The sequence below is a fragment of the Pan troglodytes genome, chromosome 5, assembly GCF_028858775.2.
Source record: "Pan troglodytes isolate AG18354 chromosome 5, NHGRI_mPanTro3-v2.0_pri, whole genome shotgun sequence".
Lineage (NCBI taxonomy): Eukaryota > Metazoa > Chordata > Mammalia > Primates > Hominidae > Pan > Pan troglodytes.
Window position 1 is genome coordinate 17,714,706 of NC_072403.2, and position 18,285 is coordinate 17,732,990.

The 18,285-nt window shown below is 44.7% G+C and overlaps 1 protein-coding gene across 6 annotated transcripts in view; it reads right to left on the minus strand.

The window, feature by feature from the left end:
* ADTRP (androgen dependent TFPI regulating protein) overlaps window positions 1–18,285 on the minus strand; it is an 89,475-nt gene that overhangs the window by 53,737 nt on the left and 17,453 nt on the right. For 2 of the 6 annotated variants that reach the window (XM_063811883.1, XM_054685445.2), the window contains exons 2-3: window positions 11,281–11,665; window positions 899–1,033 (exon numbers count right to left, since the gene is read on the minus strand). In XM_063811883.1, the coding sequence (XP_063667953.1) occupies window positions 899–1,033; window positions 11,281–11,433 (288 nt within the window). In that variant the 5' untranslated portion in view covers window positions 11,434–11,665. Of the gene's footprint in view, window positions 1–898; window positions 1,034–2,678; window positions 2,733–11,280; window positions 11,722–12,176; window positions 12,338–18,285 lie in introns of those variants that run through there. The other 4 variants (XM_009450428.5, XM_063811884.1, XM_016954621.4 and 1 more) reach the window with 4 other exon arrangements.

Below are 18,285 nucleotides of genomic sequence, written 5' to 3' on the forward strand. Positions count from 1 at the left end.
CCAAAACCAAAAAGCTTGGTCATTAGAAGATTTTACGTGGGCAGAGGTAGAGGTATCCTGCAAAGTAATAGGTGTCCTTGCTTTGTTATCAGAGAACTCACTAGGGCTTGGAGAGTTGCATTTTGCATTTAAATTAAGTTCTGTACTATAGGAAGCAGGACAATGACAGGTAGAAGAAGGTAGTCATTTCTAATTATAGGCCCTGCTGGGCAGCCAGCATGCCTGATCTCTGTTTATTTCCATTCTAGCTAACGAATGGAAAACATGAACAATGTCATAGAAATGTGGATGGCATCAGCATACCAGTTTACTGTCCCTGCCATATGTCTCACTTCTTCCTGACATCCATCCACTCAGCAACATGAATGAGGCACCCACTGTGTACCCCACACCAGGCTGTCTTTCTCTCCTCGGTTGTCTTTTCCATGTGCCACCTTTGAAGGTCTCATATCTCTTTTCAAAAAAAAAATTATTTGATGGTTTTCCACTTGCAGAAGTAACATATACTTATCGTAGCAAGTGAAACAAGATGTGTAAAAGGGGAAAATTCATCATCTCCCTCCCCAGGGCTCTCCATTCCCATCACCCTGATGGAACCAAGGTTGTCTCAGTTGTATTTTGATTAAGAAAGGTCTTTCAAACTTCCCCATTAGACAGCAATAAGGACCTTGTACCAAGCCTTTGCAGAGGTACAAAAGCTAGTGATAAAGCTGATCGCTAATGTGCCATATTTCCTAAAGACACTGGGCAATGTGGCGCAGTCCTCAGACAGGACATTGTTGTAAATGCAGTGGGTGTGGTTTCCAATTATGGGCTCCCAAACAGCTTGGCTGCCCAGGAGAAGCGTCTGTCCATATGCACGTTTCTGTTAGATTATGCACACATCTTTGTAACTTACCGTGGATACAGGAAAAGCCAGTGTGGTGAAAAGCAGGTCTCTGAAGGCAGTTAGGAACTTAACGTCTTTTCCCCCTTTGGTTCTTTTCAGCACATCATCCAGGCAGGTGACCCCGTAGAAAATGGTCTGCAAGAGCTAAATCCATTACAACAAATGAGGGCACTTTCATTTACTTTAATTGATACCTTCTTCACTGATGGAAAACTCCATCCCTCTGAGAGTAATGTGGCTTTGAGAGGAAGAGGGCTGTTGGGTTGTTTTGGTTGACAGCCAATTCAAGGGCTGGGCTTCCAGCTCATTGGGTCCTGACCCTGCTCGCTAAGACTGATTGAGTAAATTTGTTTAGGGGACAATAATGTGTACGGTATTTAGTGTAATGGACTTGAGCTAACATGGAAACAAAATAAAGAGTCAGCCTAAAAGGGGAATGTAAGGAGATGGATACCTTGACGGCACAGAGGTTGGAAGAACCAAATAAACAGCTCAAAGGCAAAGAGGCAGATACAGGGTGGACAGAGTCAGGAGTCTTCCTGGGAAGGAAAATTAGGAAAAATGCCTAGTGCTGAAATCTCACTAGAGAAACTGGAATCAGGTCAAGAGCACCACCACGAATCTCTGTGCTCTCCCAAGAAAGGCACACAAAAGGGTGCCTTGCTCAGCCGAAGAAGAGCCGGTGCACTTTCTTCCTTAAATAGGGCACCTGCAGGCCTCACCGAGACAATCTGGCCGTGGCAGCAATTTAAATCCAAGGGGATAGAGCAAGCCATGAGCGCTGGTGGGTTACTAAGTGCTGTGTGGTCCCCAAAGCCAGGAGAAAGAGAAGGAGGGTATTTTTCAAGAAAGTAATACGATATGGAAGGCAAGCTTTGTACATTCTTGTTGCTTTGTACAGTTATGTGGTTTCTCATTTAAGGACTGGTAGGTCATGAAGATATGGAGTTTGGGGGGTGGGGTTGAGTTAGGCTTGCGACAGAATCCATCCAAATCCTTGAAAGCCCTGGACTGGTACAAGAGGGGTGGTCTGGACTCTGCTTTTAGGGTATAAGTCAGGAAGGTTCTAGAGCCTGGGGAGCTGGGCTGGGGATTGATCAAGGTGGCTGTTGGGGAACAATCTTTGAGCTCTGGACTCTAGGAAAGACGTAGCAAAGTCAGCCACATGCTGCTCCTGGGCTGAGGGCGCAGGCAGGAAATGATACAGAGGTGGGTCAGACCAGCTACACCCATCACCCAGGAGCTTGTTAGAAATGCAGGACCTCCATCCTATCCCAGACTACGGAATCAAAATCTCTGGAAATGGGGTCCAAGAGTTTGTTTTTTAAGAAGCTTCTCCAGAGCTTGTTAAAGACTGTTTATCTGGGTGGGATGAGGGGAGAAATTGAAAAACTACCTATTGGGTACTAAGCTTATTACCCGGGTCACAAAATAATCTATACTTATATAACAAACCTGCAAATGTACCCTTGAATGTAAAATAAAAGTTAAAAAAAAAGAAATTTTTGGCCAACCTTATTAAGATACACTTTACAGAATATAAAATACAGATTTTAAATGTAGAAAAAGATTACTTAATCTTTATGTAGGCTAAAGCTAGAACCACTGAATGAGACACAAGTTTAGCACTCAAAAATCTTACTACTCGAAGCTATAAAGCGGACTTTTATTCATTACTTGGTATGTGCCAGGCACTGAACTATGTGTTTCATTCTCGTAACAACCTTATGAGCCAAGTGCTATCATTAGACCCCCCGCCTACCACCATTTTACAAACGAGGAAACAAACCTGCCTAAAGCTTCCTGGCTGGTAGATGTCAAACCCAGCAGTCCTGTTCTTGAGCTAGACTTCTAAAAAATAAAAAAAAATATCAGGTTTCTGAGCGTAGTTCAGATAAAGCATTGTGGGAGGTCAGAAGAGAGACAATTATCTCCAGGTGGGAGAATGAACGACAACTTCACAAAACACCAGTGCCTGATTCCCACCCCCAGAGATTCTAATGTAATCAGTCTGGGGCTAGGGCCTAGGGGTTGGGATTTTTAAAATCCTCCCAGGTGATTCTAATCACGGGCAGCTGAGGCTGAGAACCACCTGCCTGGAGGAACTTCCGTTTGGAAATTCAGACCCTGCAGTCTCAAGAGAGGCGGGGCTGGGGAGATGCAGGCTGTTGAGCCCTCCTGTGGAACAAGATTGCAGGAAAGGGAGAGAGGAGAGAGGGGAGAACAGAAAAGTAGGCAGCAAACAGCAGGGAAAGGTCCTTGTCTAAGGGACAGGAGGGGAAAGGGACACAAAGGTACTAAAGAATGACCAGGGGGTAGAAGAGCCAGAAGATAGGAAATCATGGGCCCTGGGGTGGAGGAGCTTTCGAACCAGAAAGCGGTGTCTCAGGGAGGGGTGGGGCAACAGCTTTAAATGGCAGGAAGGGGTTGCCACCCTAATACTTCTCATTATTGCTGCTGATTTTGACATTCACACCCTCAGGGCTGCAGAATTTGGATGTGTAGTCATTTGCACAGGGAGTTGGGAGAAGTTCCCTCCTCTCTCCCTCCCCCACCAGTAGCCTCGCCTCACCCTGGTTTCACTTCCAGCCGCTCAGGCCGCAGCAGGCCAGGCTGCTGCTGTAGTTAGGAAGAGCAGGCATAGGCTTGGGCCCAGGGGAAGAGGCCTGCGCTGTTCTATCAGCAGGGCAATTAATCCCATCCTGAGCCTGGGCCAGGCCTTCCCTCTCTGGGGAGAGGCCGCCTCCGCCCGGCGTGTGAAGTCCATGTGACCTGCTTTCCTCAGGCTGGAGCTTCCTAGAGTCATCGTGAGTCAAGCTCCTCCTGACTTTCTCCTGCCTCTCCCAGCCACAGGATGTGGAAATCGGATTGGGGGAAAGAACGCATTACTCAGATCCTCCAGGCCTTCTCCATCAATAAAAACTTGCTTTACACCTCCAACTTGTCAGTCCCCTCTCCCTCTCCACCCCAGCTCACGGTTACTTCTCAGGCTTATGGCACACGGGCCTCTCTAGGTGCCCATGGTGTGTGCCAGGCAGCCCTGTCGCCATCGAGCTTACTCAACATTGAGGCGTCTTTGTCCGAATTCACCAGAAGCAGGTGGAACCCCCGCGTGGGGGCTCAGGAGGGAGGCACTAGGGAGCTGCCAAGGAAAAGAAACCTGCAAGAGCTGGGGCGTGAAGGGGCTGCCAGGAGCAGCTGGGGCACACGGAGAGCGAGAGAGCCTCTCCCAGGCTCCATGGGGAGGCTTCCAGGAGGGCAGCAGGGACAGGTGTGGATCAGCCCATCCCACCGGAATGGTCTGCTTATTCTCCAAAGACGATGCAATGTTTATAAAACTCACGATGAGCTTGACTCACGATAACAGACGGAGCGATCAGGGGAGGCAATGTTAGCTGTTATGGGCTAATTTATATCCCCCACCAACCACCACCAAATTCATATGTCGAAATCCTAACCTCCAGGACCTCAGAATATGACTGTATTAAAGTGGTGATGAAGTTAAAATGAGGTCATGATGGTGCACCCTAATTCACTATGACTGGTGTCCTTATCAGAAAGGGAGATGAGGACTACAGACACACACAGAGGGAAGACCACGTGAGGGCACAGGGAGAAGGCGGCCATCTGCAAGCCAAGGACAGAGGCCTCGGGAGAAACCGACCTTGCCCACATCTTCAACTTCCAGCCTCCAGAACTATGAGAAAATCAATTTCTGTTGTGTAAGCCCAGTCCATGGTAGTTTGTTACGGCAGCCCTAGGAAACTATACAGTAGCATTAAAATATGATCGCCACAACTGGTCTTCTTTTGAGACTCTTACAACAAAATTACTATCATTTACATTTCACAGCTATTTTGGCCGCCCAGAAAAGCCCAGACGTAACGGCATCTACTTATTCTAAGTTTATTTCAGACCTGCTGCTCCCTGATTTATCCTTTCTCCTGGTTCTTCCCTAATTCTGTTCCCACTGCGTGTTCTGTGCCTTTTCCTGAAATGCTGCTTCTCTGAGTTCGTTAGCTGTCTTTTGTTTCTGTTGCTAGCTGACAAACTAACACCTGCGACAAAGCTGAATTGACACTTTTAAATAACTAATGCAATTCAAAAAACTGCAGTTAAAGGATATTTAGTTTTTACATTCATGTGTTTTCACAAACCCACAAAAATCTTCAAATCGTGGAAGCTTAGCCTTTCCAAGTCATCAAGCTTATCTCTTGCCTTTAAGCCAGAGCCCTCTCTCTTTAAACTACCTTAGGAAATGAGAATTTCTTCTATTTAAAAAGTAATTCCAGGGAGGGAGATTCCACAAGTTTCCTGAGCAAGACATTACAAGTCTTATTGGATGAGTCAAGTAATCCAACACCTAACTCAGGACTGTGCCTGACTCAGCCAGGCGGGACTTTCTTATTTCTCTCCTTCGAAATGATGCAAGAATTTGCGGTGGAAGACTACACCAGAAGAAAACAGCAATTGGGGGCTGTGATGAGTCCTTTATATAACAGTGGTGGTTGTATTTGGGGCAGGTACTTTGCCAAGTATATCTGTATTCGTATGGAATATAGGATTTCTGTCATCATTCATACACATTTAACTTAAGAAACTGAGATTAAAGGATGCAATAAAGAACACAGGAGGAGAAAGAATGTGCAGAACCACAGTTTGGAATAATGAAGAGAAAAATGAGACCAAGAGCATCAAGGGACAGGTTGGAAAGAAGTACCAGAGTGCTTGGCCAATGTCGCATAGCTGAGGACAATGGGCTTCAGTACAGCAGTAGGGTGGCTGTGGGATAAAACACCTTCATGATGGGATGGCCTCATGCCTGTTAGAACCATGTTCTGGTCATTCACTCATTCAACCAACATTCACGGAATGTCAGTTAGGTACAGAAATTGTTGGTTAGGTACCAGAACATAATACAGGCCAGGGAAAGCTCTGTGTTAGTGTCTTTATCTGGAATTAGGAAAAGAAGAAGTGGAAGAAGATGATGAGGAGAAGGGGGAGGAGGAAGAGAAGGGAGAGAAACCTTTCCTGTATGTTTGGTATTTTACACGATGCAGGTCGGGTTCCGTGGGAAGCAATCTGAGATTCTGAGATGTGCCTGCAGGATGTTCACTGAAGAACGCTCTCAGACATCTACGAGAGGCAAAAAGGGAGAAGGATTGAAGTGGGGAGGCTAAGTGCTGGGCAGTTGCATGGAATCAGCTGATCCCTTGAGGAGCTCTGAGCTGAGCTGCTCCTTCAGAGCTGTCCGGGAGTGCAGCATTTGCACCCCATATTGGATGCCAGTTATGGCAGGCAGCAACGCCAGGGAGGGGCCTAAACCTTGGTCAAGGCAGCTCCCTTCTGCTGAGGGCAATTCTGGGAGGGGATCTCAGCTTTGCACCATCAGCAGCCAACACTCCTGAGAGCTGGGGACTGAGTACCTCAGCACTGGGGAGGTATGAGGATCTGGGTGCCTTATCAGAGTATCCACTGCACGTGAGAAAACTGAAGCACAGAGAAGTTAGGCAACTCACTCAAAATCACACAGCAAGTGAGCACAGCCAGTGTTCTGGCTTCAGAAGCCAGGTCTTCAATCACTCATCTCTATACTGCGTCCAAAGAACCTACCAAAATGCTGTCATAGTTACTTGCTCAATAATTTATAGCTGCTTTATTTTGGGTGCTGGTGGTGACTATCACATAGTTCTCTCAGTCCTTACCCTTTCAGCTATTGAAGTGCATCTTTGTGAGGCAGAAATAGTTAAGTGTATTTCTGACTCCATGTTGCTGAAGAGTGCCATAGGGGTTGGGTGCGGTGGCTCACGCCTGTAATCCCAGCACTTTGGGAGGCCAAGGCAGGCGGATCACAAGGTCAGGAGTTTGAGACCAACCTGGCCAACATGGTGCAACCCCATCTCTACTAAAAATACAAAAAAAATTAGCCAGGCATGGTGGTGCATGCTGTAGTCTCAGCTACTGAGGAGGCTGAGGCAGGAGAATTACCTGAACCCAGGAGGCAGAGGTTACAGTGAGCCAAGATTGTGCCACTGCACTCCAGCCTGGGGGAACAGAGAGAGATTCCATCTCAAAAATAAATAAATAAATAAATAAATAAATAAATAAATAAATAGTGCCATAGATTATTACTTAAGGTTGGTCCCCCAAGTGTTGAAGTGGGTGCCATACTATAAATTCAACCCCATCTTCTCCCTGTTCACAGGCTGCCTTGAAGTTTAGACCCATAGAGGCCTCCCAGCTCCTCTGTTCCCCCAGCCCCAGGCCAGCAACCCCAAGGACTTATGTGGTATTGCCACTGTTGTCATCATGAGAAGTTGAGGGTGATGACGACGGAGCTGCCTGGGGCTTGGGCAACTTATGAAAAGGGAGGGAAAGGTCATGCTTCTGTTGTTGAAGGGGGTGTCAGGGGTGTGGGGAGGGAGGGGCCCACTCAGAATCTCCCCTGGAGATCCCAGTTATGTGGCCCCACCTCTAACAATGTTTCAGAAGGAAGTTTATCTTTAAAAAGAGGAAACCCTAATAAACTGAATGAATTCTGCAAGCCAAGCTGTGGCTGCTGAGCCTTGCCCTAAACCCCCTAGCTCATATTCTCTGGGATTAGGGACAGTCCCTGGATGGAAATGGGGTGGACAGAGAGCAAGGGACATAGCATTTGTGGAGGACTCGGGCACTGGATGATCTGAGCCAACCTAAGCAGCTTGAGGACACCCATGGCACTGCCTTGGTCTCACGCCTAGCCTCTGGGGTTCCCCATTCTGCATGGCTGTCTGCTGGAGCCTGCAGACTCTACCACCAGGACTGCCTGGTGCCTGCGGGCAGCTACAGCAGGGAGAGCAGTGGCTCGACAGTGGTCCTTCTCCAGCTGGGAAGATGGGGCATGCAGCTCGGGGAGGGAGAAATAGGAGCCATGAAGGGGAAGGGGGTGGATGACTCCTGCTGGCCTCCACCCCACAACAACCTAGGTGCTCAGTGAGGAGACTGATGTTCTACTAAGTCACCCTCCTGCATCACCTTCTCTACCCAGAGAAGTTCACCATCACCTCCCCATCTTCTCTCCCCACTGTCCACTGCCTAACACCCTGCTGACGCCATTCTGAGCGCTTCCCACCTGTCAGATCATTTCTCCCCCATGGCTACCCTATGGTTAGGTACTATTTTTATTTCTATTTGACAGATGTGGAAATGAAAGACACAAAGAAGTGCCTAGCCCAGGGTCTCGGGGGCAGTAAGCAGTGGGACTGAGGTACCATCCCAGAGATCGCAATTGTAACCATTGTGAAATACCACCTCTCCCTCCCAGCAGGGAATCAGTGGCCCCTTCACTGAGGTCAGTTTACTCTCTTATTAGGCAGAGACTCCTATCTGTCCTCTCCTACCTTCACTCTCCTTAGTCAGAAATGGGTCACCCTGACCAATTCTCAATGGCACCTTAGCCACTACCACCAACCCCAGGGGAGTAGCTCAGTGCAACTCCTGTCTGTCTCCTGTCTCCTGTCTCCTGTCTGTCTCCCCTTCCAGTCCCCTGGGATAGCTTCAAGGGGAACTGGGGCAATGCTCCCAATGCCAACTGGCACAAAAGGGGGCTTTGCTCTTACAAAGGGGACAAAAATGATACTCAGCCAATTAGAAATTCAAGCTGTTTACAAGGAGGGGTGTAAATTTTCTGGTAATCAGGACTGGATACTAACTTCCCCAAGCTGAGGTAAAATAAATATAAGAATGTGAGCATAAGTTGTGAGACCTTTATGACTTAATAAACACAACCACCAATTAATTAGTCATGAATGAACACTAATTAATCATTAGGAGACACAACAATTAATCAGCCCATGAGATCTCAAGAGCTAGACATTTGCAGGTCCAATATTTCACCTTAAGCAACATATTCGAAATCTACATTAAATCGATCCTCTGAAATACACTCAACCCATCTTCACCAGTTGGGAAGCATTTCATTAGGTCACACTTTCAAGATGACTCCTAATGGAGCTCAGAAAGAAAATCACCACAGGCAAGCCCCTCTCAGCTTATTTACCAGGGCCAGAAGATACCAGAAGAGAGGGACTGCTTGAGGATGCAGAAAGGCTGAGGTCACGTCAACGTACCAAGTTGCAGCTTTCTAATATCTGGGTATCCTGTGCCAGCCACTGTGCTGAATTCAAGGTAGAAATATAGACGGTTAGGGTTGGCAAAGACCTCAGATTAAAAAAAACTTCTGTTTTGGAGCCAAAGTTTGATTGGAATGTTAAGACTCACATGGCAGGGAGAGAGGGAATTAGAAAACAATACTACATATAAATCAGCAGAGACTGAGAGATGCTGTGAAAATCAGAGAAAGGAAAAGGAAATTTGGACTGGAGTTGGTCAGCAAGGATTTGGGAGGAGTATATGTGATTCCCAATGTTCTATGAAAGAAGCAATGTGGTGGAGAGAGGTAAGTAGGCCTTTCTTCTAAGGATAGAGAGAACATTGGGCAGAGAAGTGACAGCAGGAAGCCCAGGGACCAATACTAGTGAGACGCAGTCCTTACTGCAGAAGAGACCAGCCTCCCAGGGAGAGGGAACCTGAAAGGCTGGTTGGGCAGGTGAGCTCTTGAATTGGGAGTTTGACATTGGGTCCATGAGGCAGGAGGGAGCCACTGTGGTTTCCTGAGTAGCAGACCACACTTTTAGATCCAGGTCATGGTATTAAAAAACAAACCAAAACCAGTGCTTTGAGAAGATTAATTTGGAATCTGAGTGGCTGGATTGGACCATGAATGGACAGTAAAGAGATGATATGGTCATCCAGGTAGGCTTAATATAAGCCTGGAATGAGAGAGACAGTAAAGTTGAAGAAGAAAGGATGAACTTAGTAAAAGGAAAAACTAATAGGATTTGTTAGCTGATCAATCAGGGAAGCAAAATTGGGATTAACACTAGGAAATGATAGTATCATTGACAAGATAAGAGACTTTTCTCACTCTTGGAAAATAAGGGCTCTTGGAAATGTAGGTGAGCTAGAATTAAAAAGTCAGGATCAGGTGTGTGTGTGTGTGTGTATACAAAGAAGTAAGGGAGCTAGTTAATGAGTGTGGTGATAAATCTATTCTTAGCCACACATAGTGTGAGGTAGGACATTCATACTGGAATTGGATTTTATTAGAAAGTCAGTCCTAACTACAGACACACTTCCCTTTTAGTGGACTGTTTTTCATAGAAAGCCAATAGAGACACAAACCTTAGGGGTGTGTGTGTATGCGCGTGTGTGTGTGTGGTTTTTTGTTGTTGTTGTTGTTGTTGTTTACCGTGGCACTCCTAGTTATACAAAAAACATTTTTTGTTTTGTTTCTGTTTGTTTTTCTCATAAAATTCCATGATTGAAACAAGTAGTCACCTTGAAGTTTTCAAAGACACTAGAGCTGTGTTCAGGGTTCCAATTTTTCAGGCCCAAATCAAGAGGCCACTAACCAACCAGTGAGGAGGAAGCAGCTACTTTGGGCCTCTTTGATTTTAACTCTCTCCATTTCCACGTCCTTAGCATTTCAGAGTGTCACAGTTTCTGACCACATACATTCTCCGCTTGTCAAATGAGGATTACAATTCTGAAAACAGATGTTTATGTGGCACCCAAGATTTTAGTCAAAAACCTCAAATATTAATTCACATCCCCAAATGATTCCCCATTATTAGCTTTTAACTTTAAAAGTATTTTTTTAACCTATTCCTCAAAGTATTTTTCGTAATCTGCTTTTCTCCCATTCATTCACACTTCATCAGAATGCAGTCAGCCAGGTTAGGAAGACAAGAAAGGAGTAAGTCATAAGATTGGTTTTTAAATAGTTGAAAATGTGTATTTGCCATTCGGTTGGGTGATTTGTCCTTTAAGATGGAGCCTGAACCTATAAAAAATTGAGGTGGGAGCTGAACATGGCAAAATGTGTTTGCTTTTCTTAGATAAATCTGTTAGTCTGTGTGTGCTGTAAAATGGCATTATTCCTTCATTGGAAATTACACTTCCTACACACCATACGCCACTCTGCCTTCTCTTCACAGACTTCCCCAAGCAAAGTTCAAAATGCCTCCTGCATTTGTAGTTAATCCCATGGTGAAACCATTAGCATGGTCCCCTCTTTGAGCTCATCTGAAAAGAGCTCCAAGATGAGATTTTTTTTTTCAAGAGAGCATTTAACAATGAGCCAGCATAGAAATGTTAACTATAGATAATTTCCAAATTGGGTTTATCAGAGCAAATTGTTAAGTAAACAAAAAACCCAAAACTCACAAAACGGTGAAGAAGGAAGACAAATAACAAAATTGTGTATTTAATAAAATCCAAAGATGGTATGTGTGGCAGCACTGATATTCTAGAGAAATGGATCGGTTCCTGGTACGGACATATGGACTTACCAGATTAAGCAGCGTCATGTATTTCCACCTTGCACCATTGGCCAAGATTTTGGGTTTCACCTCGTCTTTTCCTTCCTGTGAGATGTAATAATTGAGGAAAGTATACCAGCTCAGAACAAGGAAGTGGTATATGCATGTAGAAGTCTTCGTCATGGCGAGTGCTGACCGGGGCACCGTGAACGTCTTGAGTACTTTCTGGCGTCCTTCTGTGGGTCACAGCCGAAGTCCAACAGCAGGCCGGAGAGCTATAAACCACACCCCTCTGGGACTGAGAGTTCCAATACAGGCTGAATTTGGTTCTCTTTTAAGCTCCTTTCCTGATAAACTTCAGAGGCAGGATTACTGCTGGTTTTCAGATGACTGCATTTAGATAATGATAGATAATCTGTAGATTTGCATAAAATACAACATGTGGGCTTTGAGAAGGGCAGGTAGCAATGCAAGAGCTGTACATTGTACTGTTTCACTAGGGCACTGGGGCAGGGGCATGGTTAAATGAAGTAAGCATGAAATACTAGGAAAATCTAGCGAAATACTTCCATGGCTGTAGTCTCTTTTCTTTTCATTTGCATATAACAAGGAAGTTGCAACCTTATCTCTTGAGAAAAGGAGGAGCAGGTTGATAAACCAGATCATGGGTGTGCTTAGGGCATGAACAGTAGAAAGGAAAAGTGTGCTGTAATTTTGCTCCTGAGGTCTCTGAGATTCTAGAAAGTCTGCAACAACCTTTGATCCTCCAGGGAGCAGCTCCAACGGTTTCTTTTCTTTTTTTTTTTTCAGTTTTGTAACTATACCCTAGAGAACCAAGAGTAACCCAGGGCTGTCCTAGACACTCCATTTGCATAGGCATTTCTGTGCCCTGGGAGGGAAGAAGCAGCACAGGAGACCATCCTTACCATGGCCATGACCCCAATATACCTGACGTTAGACATTGCTGGGAGAGGGTGAGAGTCCCTGCTCTGCCATGAATAGGATGAGACGTGGCTGGGCTAGGCAGCATGCAGGACTAGGCTCTGACTCAGGCTCCCCAGAAGGGAACTGAGGAAGAACTAGAAGTGGATGCCTTGTGACATCGCCAGCTTGTTTCCCTGGGCAACTGACTCCGAGGGGTGAGCAAATCCCTCAGAGAAATGCTCCTGACACAGTTATGTAAGTCTGTAATTGGTGCTTTTCAATGACTTAACCAGGGCTTAAAAGTACTAGCAGAAAGAACTGTAGGCTGGACAAGGAGGACAAACCATAAACAAACCCACCTCCTAAGAGTCAACAGACTCCCAACATCAGGATTGGGAGATGGGAGGAGAGCAAACCTGAGCCCACCATGGAGTTCTGCATTGTAACCATGTTTTTTTTGTTGTTGTTGTTGTTTTTTTAATCTGTTGGGGCTGCTATAACAACATACTGTAAACTGGGAAGCTTGGAAACAACAGAAATTTATTTCTCAGTTCTGGAGGCTGGAAGTCCAACATCAAGATGCTGACAGAGTGCCTGGTGTTTAATGTGGGTCGGTTTCCTGGTTCATAAATAGTGCCTTCTGGCTGAGTCCTCATGTGGTAGAAGGGGCAAACAAGCTCCCTGAGGCCTGTTTTATAAGGCCACTAATCCCATTCATGGAGACGCTGCCCTCATGACCTAATCACCTCGGAAAGCTCCCCTCTCCTAATGCCATCACCCTGGGAGTTAAGATTTCAACACAGGAATTTGCAGGGAACACAAACATAGACCATAGCAAACCATTCTCAAAGGAAGGGGTGATCTGGGAAATGGGTACATAAAACTCTGTACAAAACTCCACAGCCTGGGCTAAATTGCAAATAATAACAGAAGCTAATACTTTTATAGTACTTACTGTTTGCTAAGCATTGTTCCAGTTGCTTTACACATATTAGCTGATTAGCACTCTAAATAACACTATGAGGTAAGTACTATTACGTATTAAGTACATTTTCAGATGAGGAAATTGAAGCCCGATCTGCTAAAAGGATGTGTTCAACACTTTGTAAGAGGCAGAGCTGCCGTCTGAACTCAGTGTGATGGTTAATATTGAATGTCAACTTGATTGGTTCGAAGGATGCAAAGTATTGCTCCTGGGTGTGTCTGTGAGGGTGTTGCCAAAGGAGATTAACATTTGAGTCAGTGGATTGGGAGAAGCAAACCCACCCTCAGTCTGGGTAGGCACCATCTAATCAGCTGCCAGCGTGGCTAGGATAAAGCAGGCAGAGGAACGTGGAAGGACTAGACTTGCTGAGTCTTCCGGACTTCATCTTTCTCCCATGCTCTCAGGATGCTTCCTGCCCTCGAACATCGGACTGCAAGTTCTTCAGCTTTTGGACTCCTAGATGTATACCAATGGTTTGCCAGGGACTTTCGGGCCTTTGGCCACAGACTGAAGGCTGCACTGTTGGCTTCTCTAATTTTGAGGTTTTGAGACTCGGACTGATCCACCACTGGCTTTCTTGCTCCTCAACTTGTAGACGGCCTGTTGTTGTGATTGTGTGTCACTTCTTAATAAATTCCCCTTCTTATATACATACATCCTATTAGTTCTGTCCCTCTAGAGAACCCTAATACAACCAGTGTACCTGCCTACAAAGGAACAATGTTGCTCTGCACACTCTCAGACTCCCACTTTGATATTTCTCCTCTCCCTACTGAGTGCCCCCTTTTTTTTCTTTTGAGATGGAGTCTCACTCTGTCGCCCAGGCTGGAGTGCAGTGGCGCGATCTCGGCTCACTGCAAGCTCCGCCTCCCGGGTTCACGCCATTCTCCTGCCTCAGCCTCCCGAGTAGCTGGGACTACAGGCGCCTGCCACCACGCCCGGCTAATTTTTTTTGTTTTTTTAGTAGAGACGGGGTTTCACCGTGTTAGCCAGGATGGTCTCGATCTCCTGACTTCGTGATCCGCCCATCTCGGCCTCCCAAAGTGCTGGGATTACAGGCGTGAGCCACCAAGCCCGGCCGAGTCCCTTTTATTCTTCTCTCCTCTCATCAGAAAATTATCTCAGAATAGGATCAATATGTTTTGAAACTTGGTGCACATATGAATGAATGAATGTCTCCAAGGGTGTTTTCATTTTAGACACCATTGTTGATTCAGAGGTTTTATTCCTTTATACAAAAAAAAATCTCAAGTCTAAGTCTGCAGATGGGTAAGGATTGAGGCAAAGGTAGGAAAGGAGGGGAAGACAAAGACCCAAATCTCTGAGATGTGTGTGTCCAAACCTGGACACTGGCCTTTCACCACCTAGATGGTTTTTTCCTCTACGTTAGCCTCATTGCCCACAGATGGGGCCTCTCATAAATATTGATAAAATTATTTAAATTTATTTGTAAGAGTTTTAGTGTTTTACATTGGGATCCAATGAATTGTTAGCATTTTAATAAATAATGACATTAATATATAAGGATTTAATAACATGTAATATCATTTTAATACATAGTAATAATTAATAAAATGATATTTTAATAAATAACATGTATATGTATATAAGGATTTAATAATTACATGTAATATATGTATATAAGGATTACATTATGAGTTAAGGATTATGAATTAAGAAATAGTTTTATTTCTTAAGAAATATTTTAATATTTTAAGAAATAAAACTATTTCTTAATTCAACATCTGCATTTTCTTATAAACTTTTCACAAAATTGTTGCCAATGAAAAATCTACATTGCAACCATATTCACATCATAATTTGTGTTCCTGGTTGAATAACCAGATCCATTTTCATGAAGTAGCCTGAACATCTGTTCCCCACCATGAGACCAGGTGGAGCTTTGGAGAGCAATGAATGTCACCTCTTAGTTGCACGTTATAAACTAATACATACTAAGCGTGCTGTTTGTCTGCCTTTTCCTCTCTCCAAGTATCTGAGGGCTTCACGTCATATCCAGGAGAAGTGGGAAGGAATTGTTCAAAACTTTTATTATTTTACACAGGAAATTTTAAACATTTAAAAATAAGCATATTTCATACTTTGATTTGGATACTACACAGGCCACTTGGTTACTAAGAGTGACTTTCTTTGAAACTCTCTACCCCCCTGGGAGTCCGCAACATGATTCTTTAATTTCACAAATACTTATTAAGCAACAGCTATCTGCTAGGTCCTGGGGATTCCCCGAGGAAGAAGAGCGATGCAAACCCTGCCCTCATGGAGCTTATATTTTAGCAGGAAAGATGGACATTAAGCAACAACAAAAACAAGTGTTAATTTATAACTATGGCAACTTCTGTGAAGGACAAACACAGCAGACTTATTAGAGGGGATGGCAGTATCAGACCTGGTGTGGGTAGGGCGTCAGGGAAGCTAGCCCTAAGGAAGCCACGTGTGAGCAAGGCTTATTCTCCCAACATGCTCTTACTATCCTTCTCAGTCTGTTTAATGTGCTCCTCTTCCTCCACCAGCTCCTTCTGTGTTGGCATTCCCCAGAGAGCTGGTCCAGCTTACCGTCCGTCTCCCAACACATACTCACCCTAGTGATTTTATCCATGATCATAATTTCTACCACTGCCTTCCAGTTTGTGACCACAGATTATATACCTCTGGTCCAGGCCCTCTCCCTATCCCCACCAAGCTTCAAACACATCTTTGACTACCTGTTGGAATCTCCTGAAGGAGACAGACACGCCTCAAACTCCATACGTCTAAAACTAGCTCACTGACTTCCGCCAAACCAGGCTTTTCTTCTCTAGTCTCTGTCCTGTGACCATGGCCTCACCATCGACCTGGGAGCTTCCTGTGTCCTCCCGCTTTTTTACTCTTCAAATCCAGTTAACCACCAAATCCTGCCAAGTTCATTTCTTACATCAGGGTCAAATCAGTCCCTTTCTTTCCATCCCTTCTACAACTGCCCTCGTTCAAGTGGCCTCCATCTCTTGCCACCACCATAGCAACCAGCAACCTAGCTGGTTTTCCTGAATCTAGTTTGATGCCCCAACGCTGTTTTTCACAAGGTCAGTGAGTGATTCTCTCTGAAATGCCACATCCCCCACCAGCTCATGTCGTTTTACTACATCAGCATCACCCACAGCATTACATCCAAGTTTCATAGCTTTTAATAACCTGCCCACTCCCCACTGGCTCTCTCCATCCTCGTGTTGCATCCCACATTGGATGTCACTCCAACAACACTGCATTGACAGAGCTTTTCACCCACACCTGGCTATGTCACATACCGGCACCTTTACTCCTACTATCTCCTCTCCCTGATGCCTCCTCTCAACATATCTTTGACTGGTTATGTCATAACCCTCATTTAAAATGCAGCTCAGCAGCTTCCTTCTCCAGGAACCCTTCCTTGATGGCCACCACAACCTGGCCATCGTAAACAGCTCCCTCCTGTCTTCTTTAACCTGCTATGCATCCCTGCATGTTGCATAATGATTAGGAATTAGTCTTTTTTGTATGACATTATCTCCTAGGGTTCACATATGATGTGTTTGAATTCCCAGAGCTTAGCATAGTGCTGGACACACAGTAAGTACTTAATAAACATCTGCTGAATAAGAAAACAAATAACCCAATTTAAAAAATGGGAAAAAGACCCGAATAGACATCAAAAGACGACATACAAATGGCGAACAGATATATAAAAAATGTTCAACATCACTAAACCTCAGGGAAATGCAAATTAAAACCACAATGAGATATCGCCTTACACCTGTCAGAATGGCTGTTATCCAAAAAAAAAAGAAAGAAAGAAAAAAGAAAACACGTGTTGGCAAAGATGTGGAGAAAAGAAAACTCTGATATACTGATGGTGGGAAATAAATTAGCACAGATATTATGGAAAACGGTATGAAATTTCCTCAGTAAATTAAAAATAGAACTATAATATCATCCAGCAATCCCACGACTGGGTATATATCCAAAGGAAAATGAATCAGTATGTCAAAGAGACACTGCACTCCCACAGTCATTGCAACATTCTTATTTACAATAGCCATGACAGGGACTCACCCTAAGTGTTCATCGATGGATAAATGAATGAAGAAAGTATGGTACGGATACACAGTGGAATAACACTTAGTCTTCAGACAGAAGAAACTTCTATTTGTGACAACACAGGTGAACCTGGAGGGTATTACGTTAAGTGAAATAGGCCAGGCACAGAAAGACAAATACTCCTTGACCTCATTATATGTGCAGTCTAAAGAAGCAGAGAGTAGAATGGAGGTCACCATGGGCCTGGGGCGGAGGTGGGAGTGGGGGTTGGGGAAAGTTGGTCAAAGGATATAAAATTTCAGTTAGACAGGAAGAATAAGTGTAAGAGGTTTATTGTACAACATGGTGACTATAATTAGTAATAATGTATTGTATGTTTGAAAATTGCTAACAGAGTAGATTTTAAGTATTCTTGGCGAGGCATGGTGGTTCACACCTATAATCTCAGCACTTTGAGAGGCTGAGGTGGGAAGATCACTTGAACCCAGGAGCTTGAGACCAGCCTGGGCAGCATAGCAAGACCCCGTCTCTACTAAAAACACAAAAATTATGTTTTTATGATGTGCACCTGTAGTCCCAGCAACTTGGGAGGCTGAGGTGGGAGGATTGCTTGAGTGTGGGAGGTGGAGGTTGCAGTGAGCCAGCATCACACCACTGCACTCCAGCCTGGACAATAGAGTCAGACCTTGTCAAAAAAAAAAAAAAAAGTATTCTCACCGCAAAAAGAGGATAAGTAGGTGAGGTAATGCATATATTAATTAGCTTGAGTTAGCCATTCCACAGTGCATACAGATTTCAAAACATCATGTTGTGCACCACAAATGTATACAATTTTTATTTGGCAATTTAAAAAATAGTAGCAGTTATGAAAATATTTGCTGAATAAATGAATATGTGGAATACCAGGTGTACCAGTCTACCGAGCCTTACCCTAAAGCCAGCTCATTCATTAAAAACCTACTCTGTTCAACGTGTTCAGCCGCTGGGTTGTGGGGAGGAGGTGGAATACAGAAATGAGTAAGACAGCCTGAGCCCCGGAGGAACTCACTGCC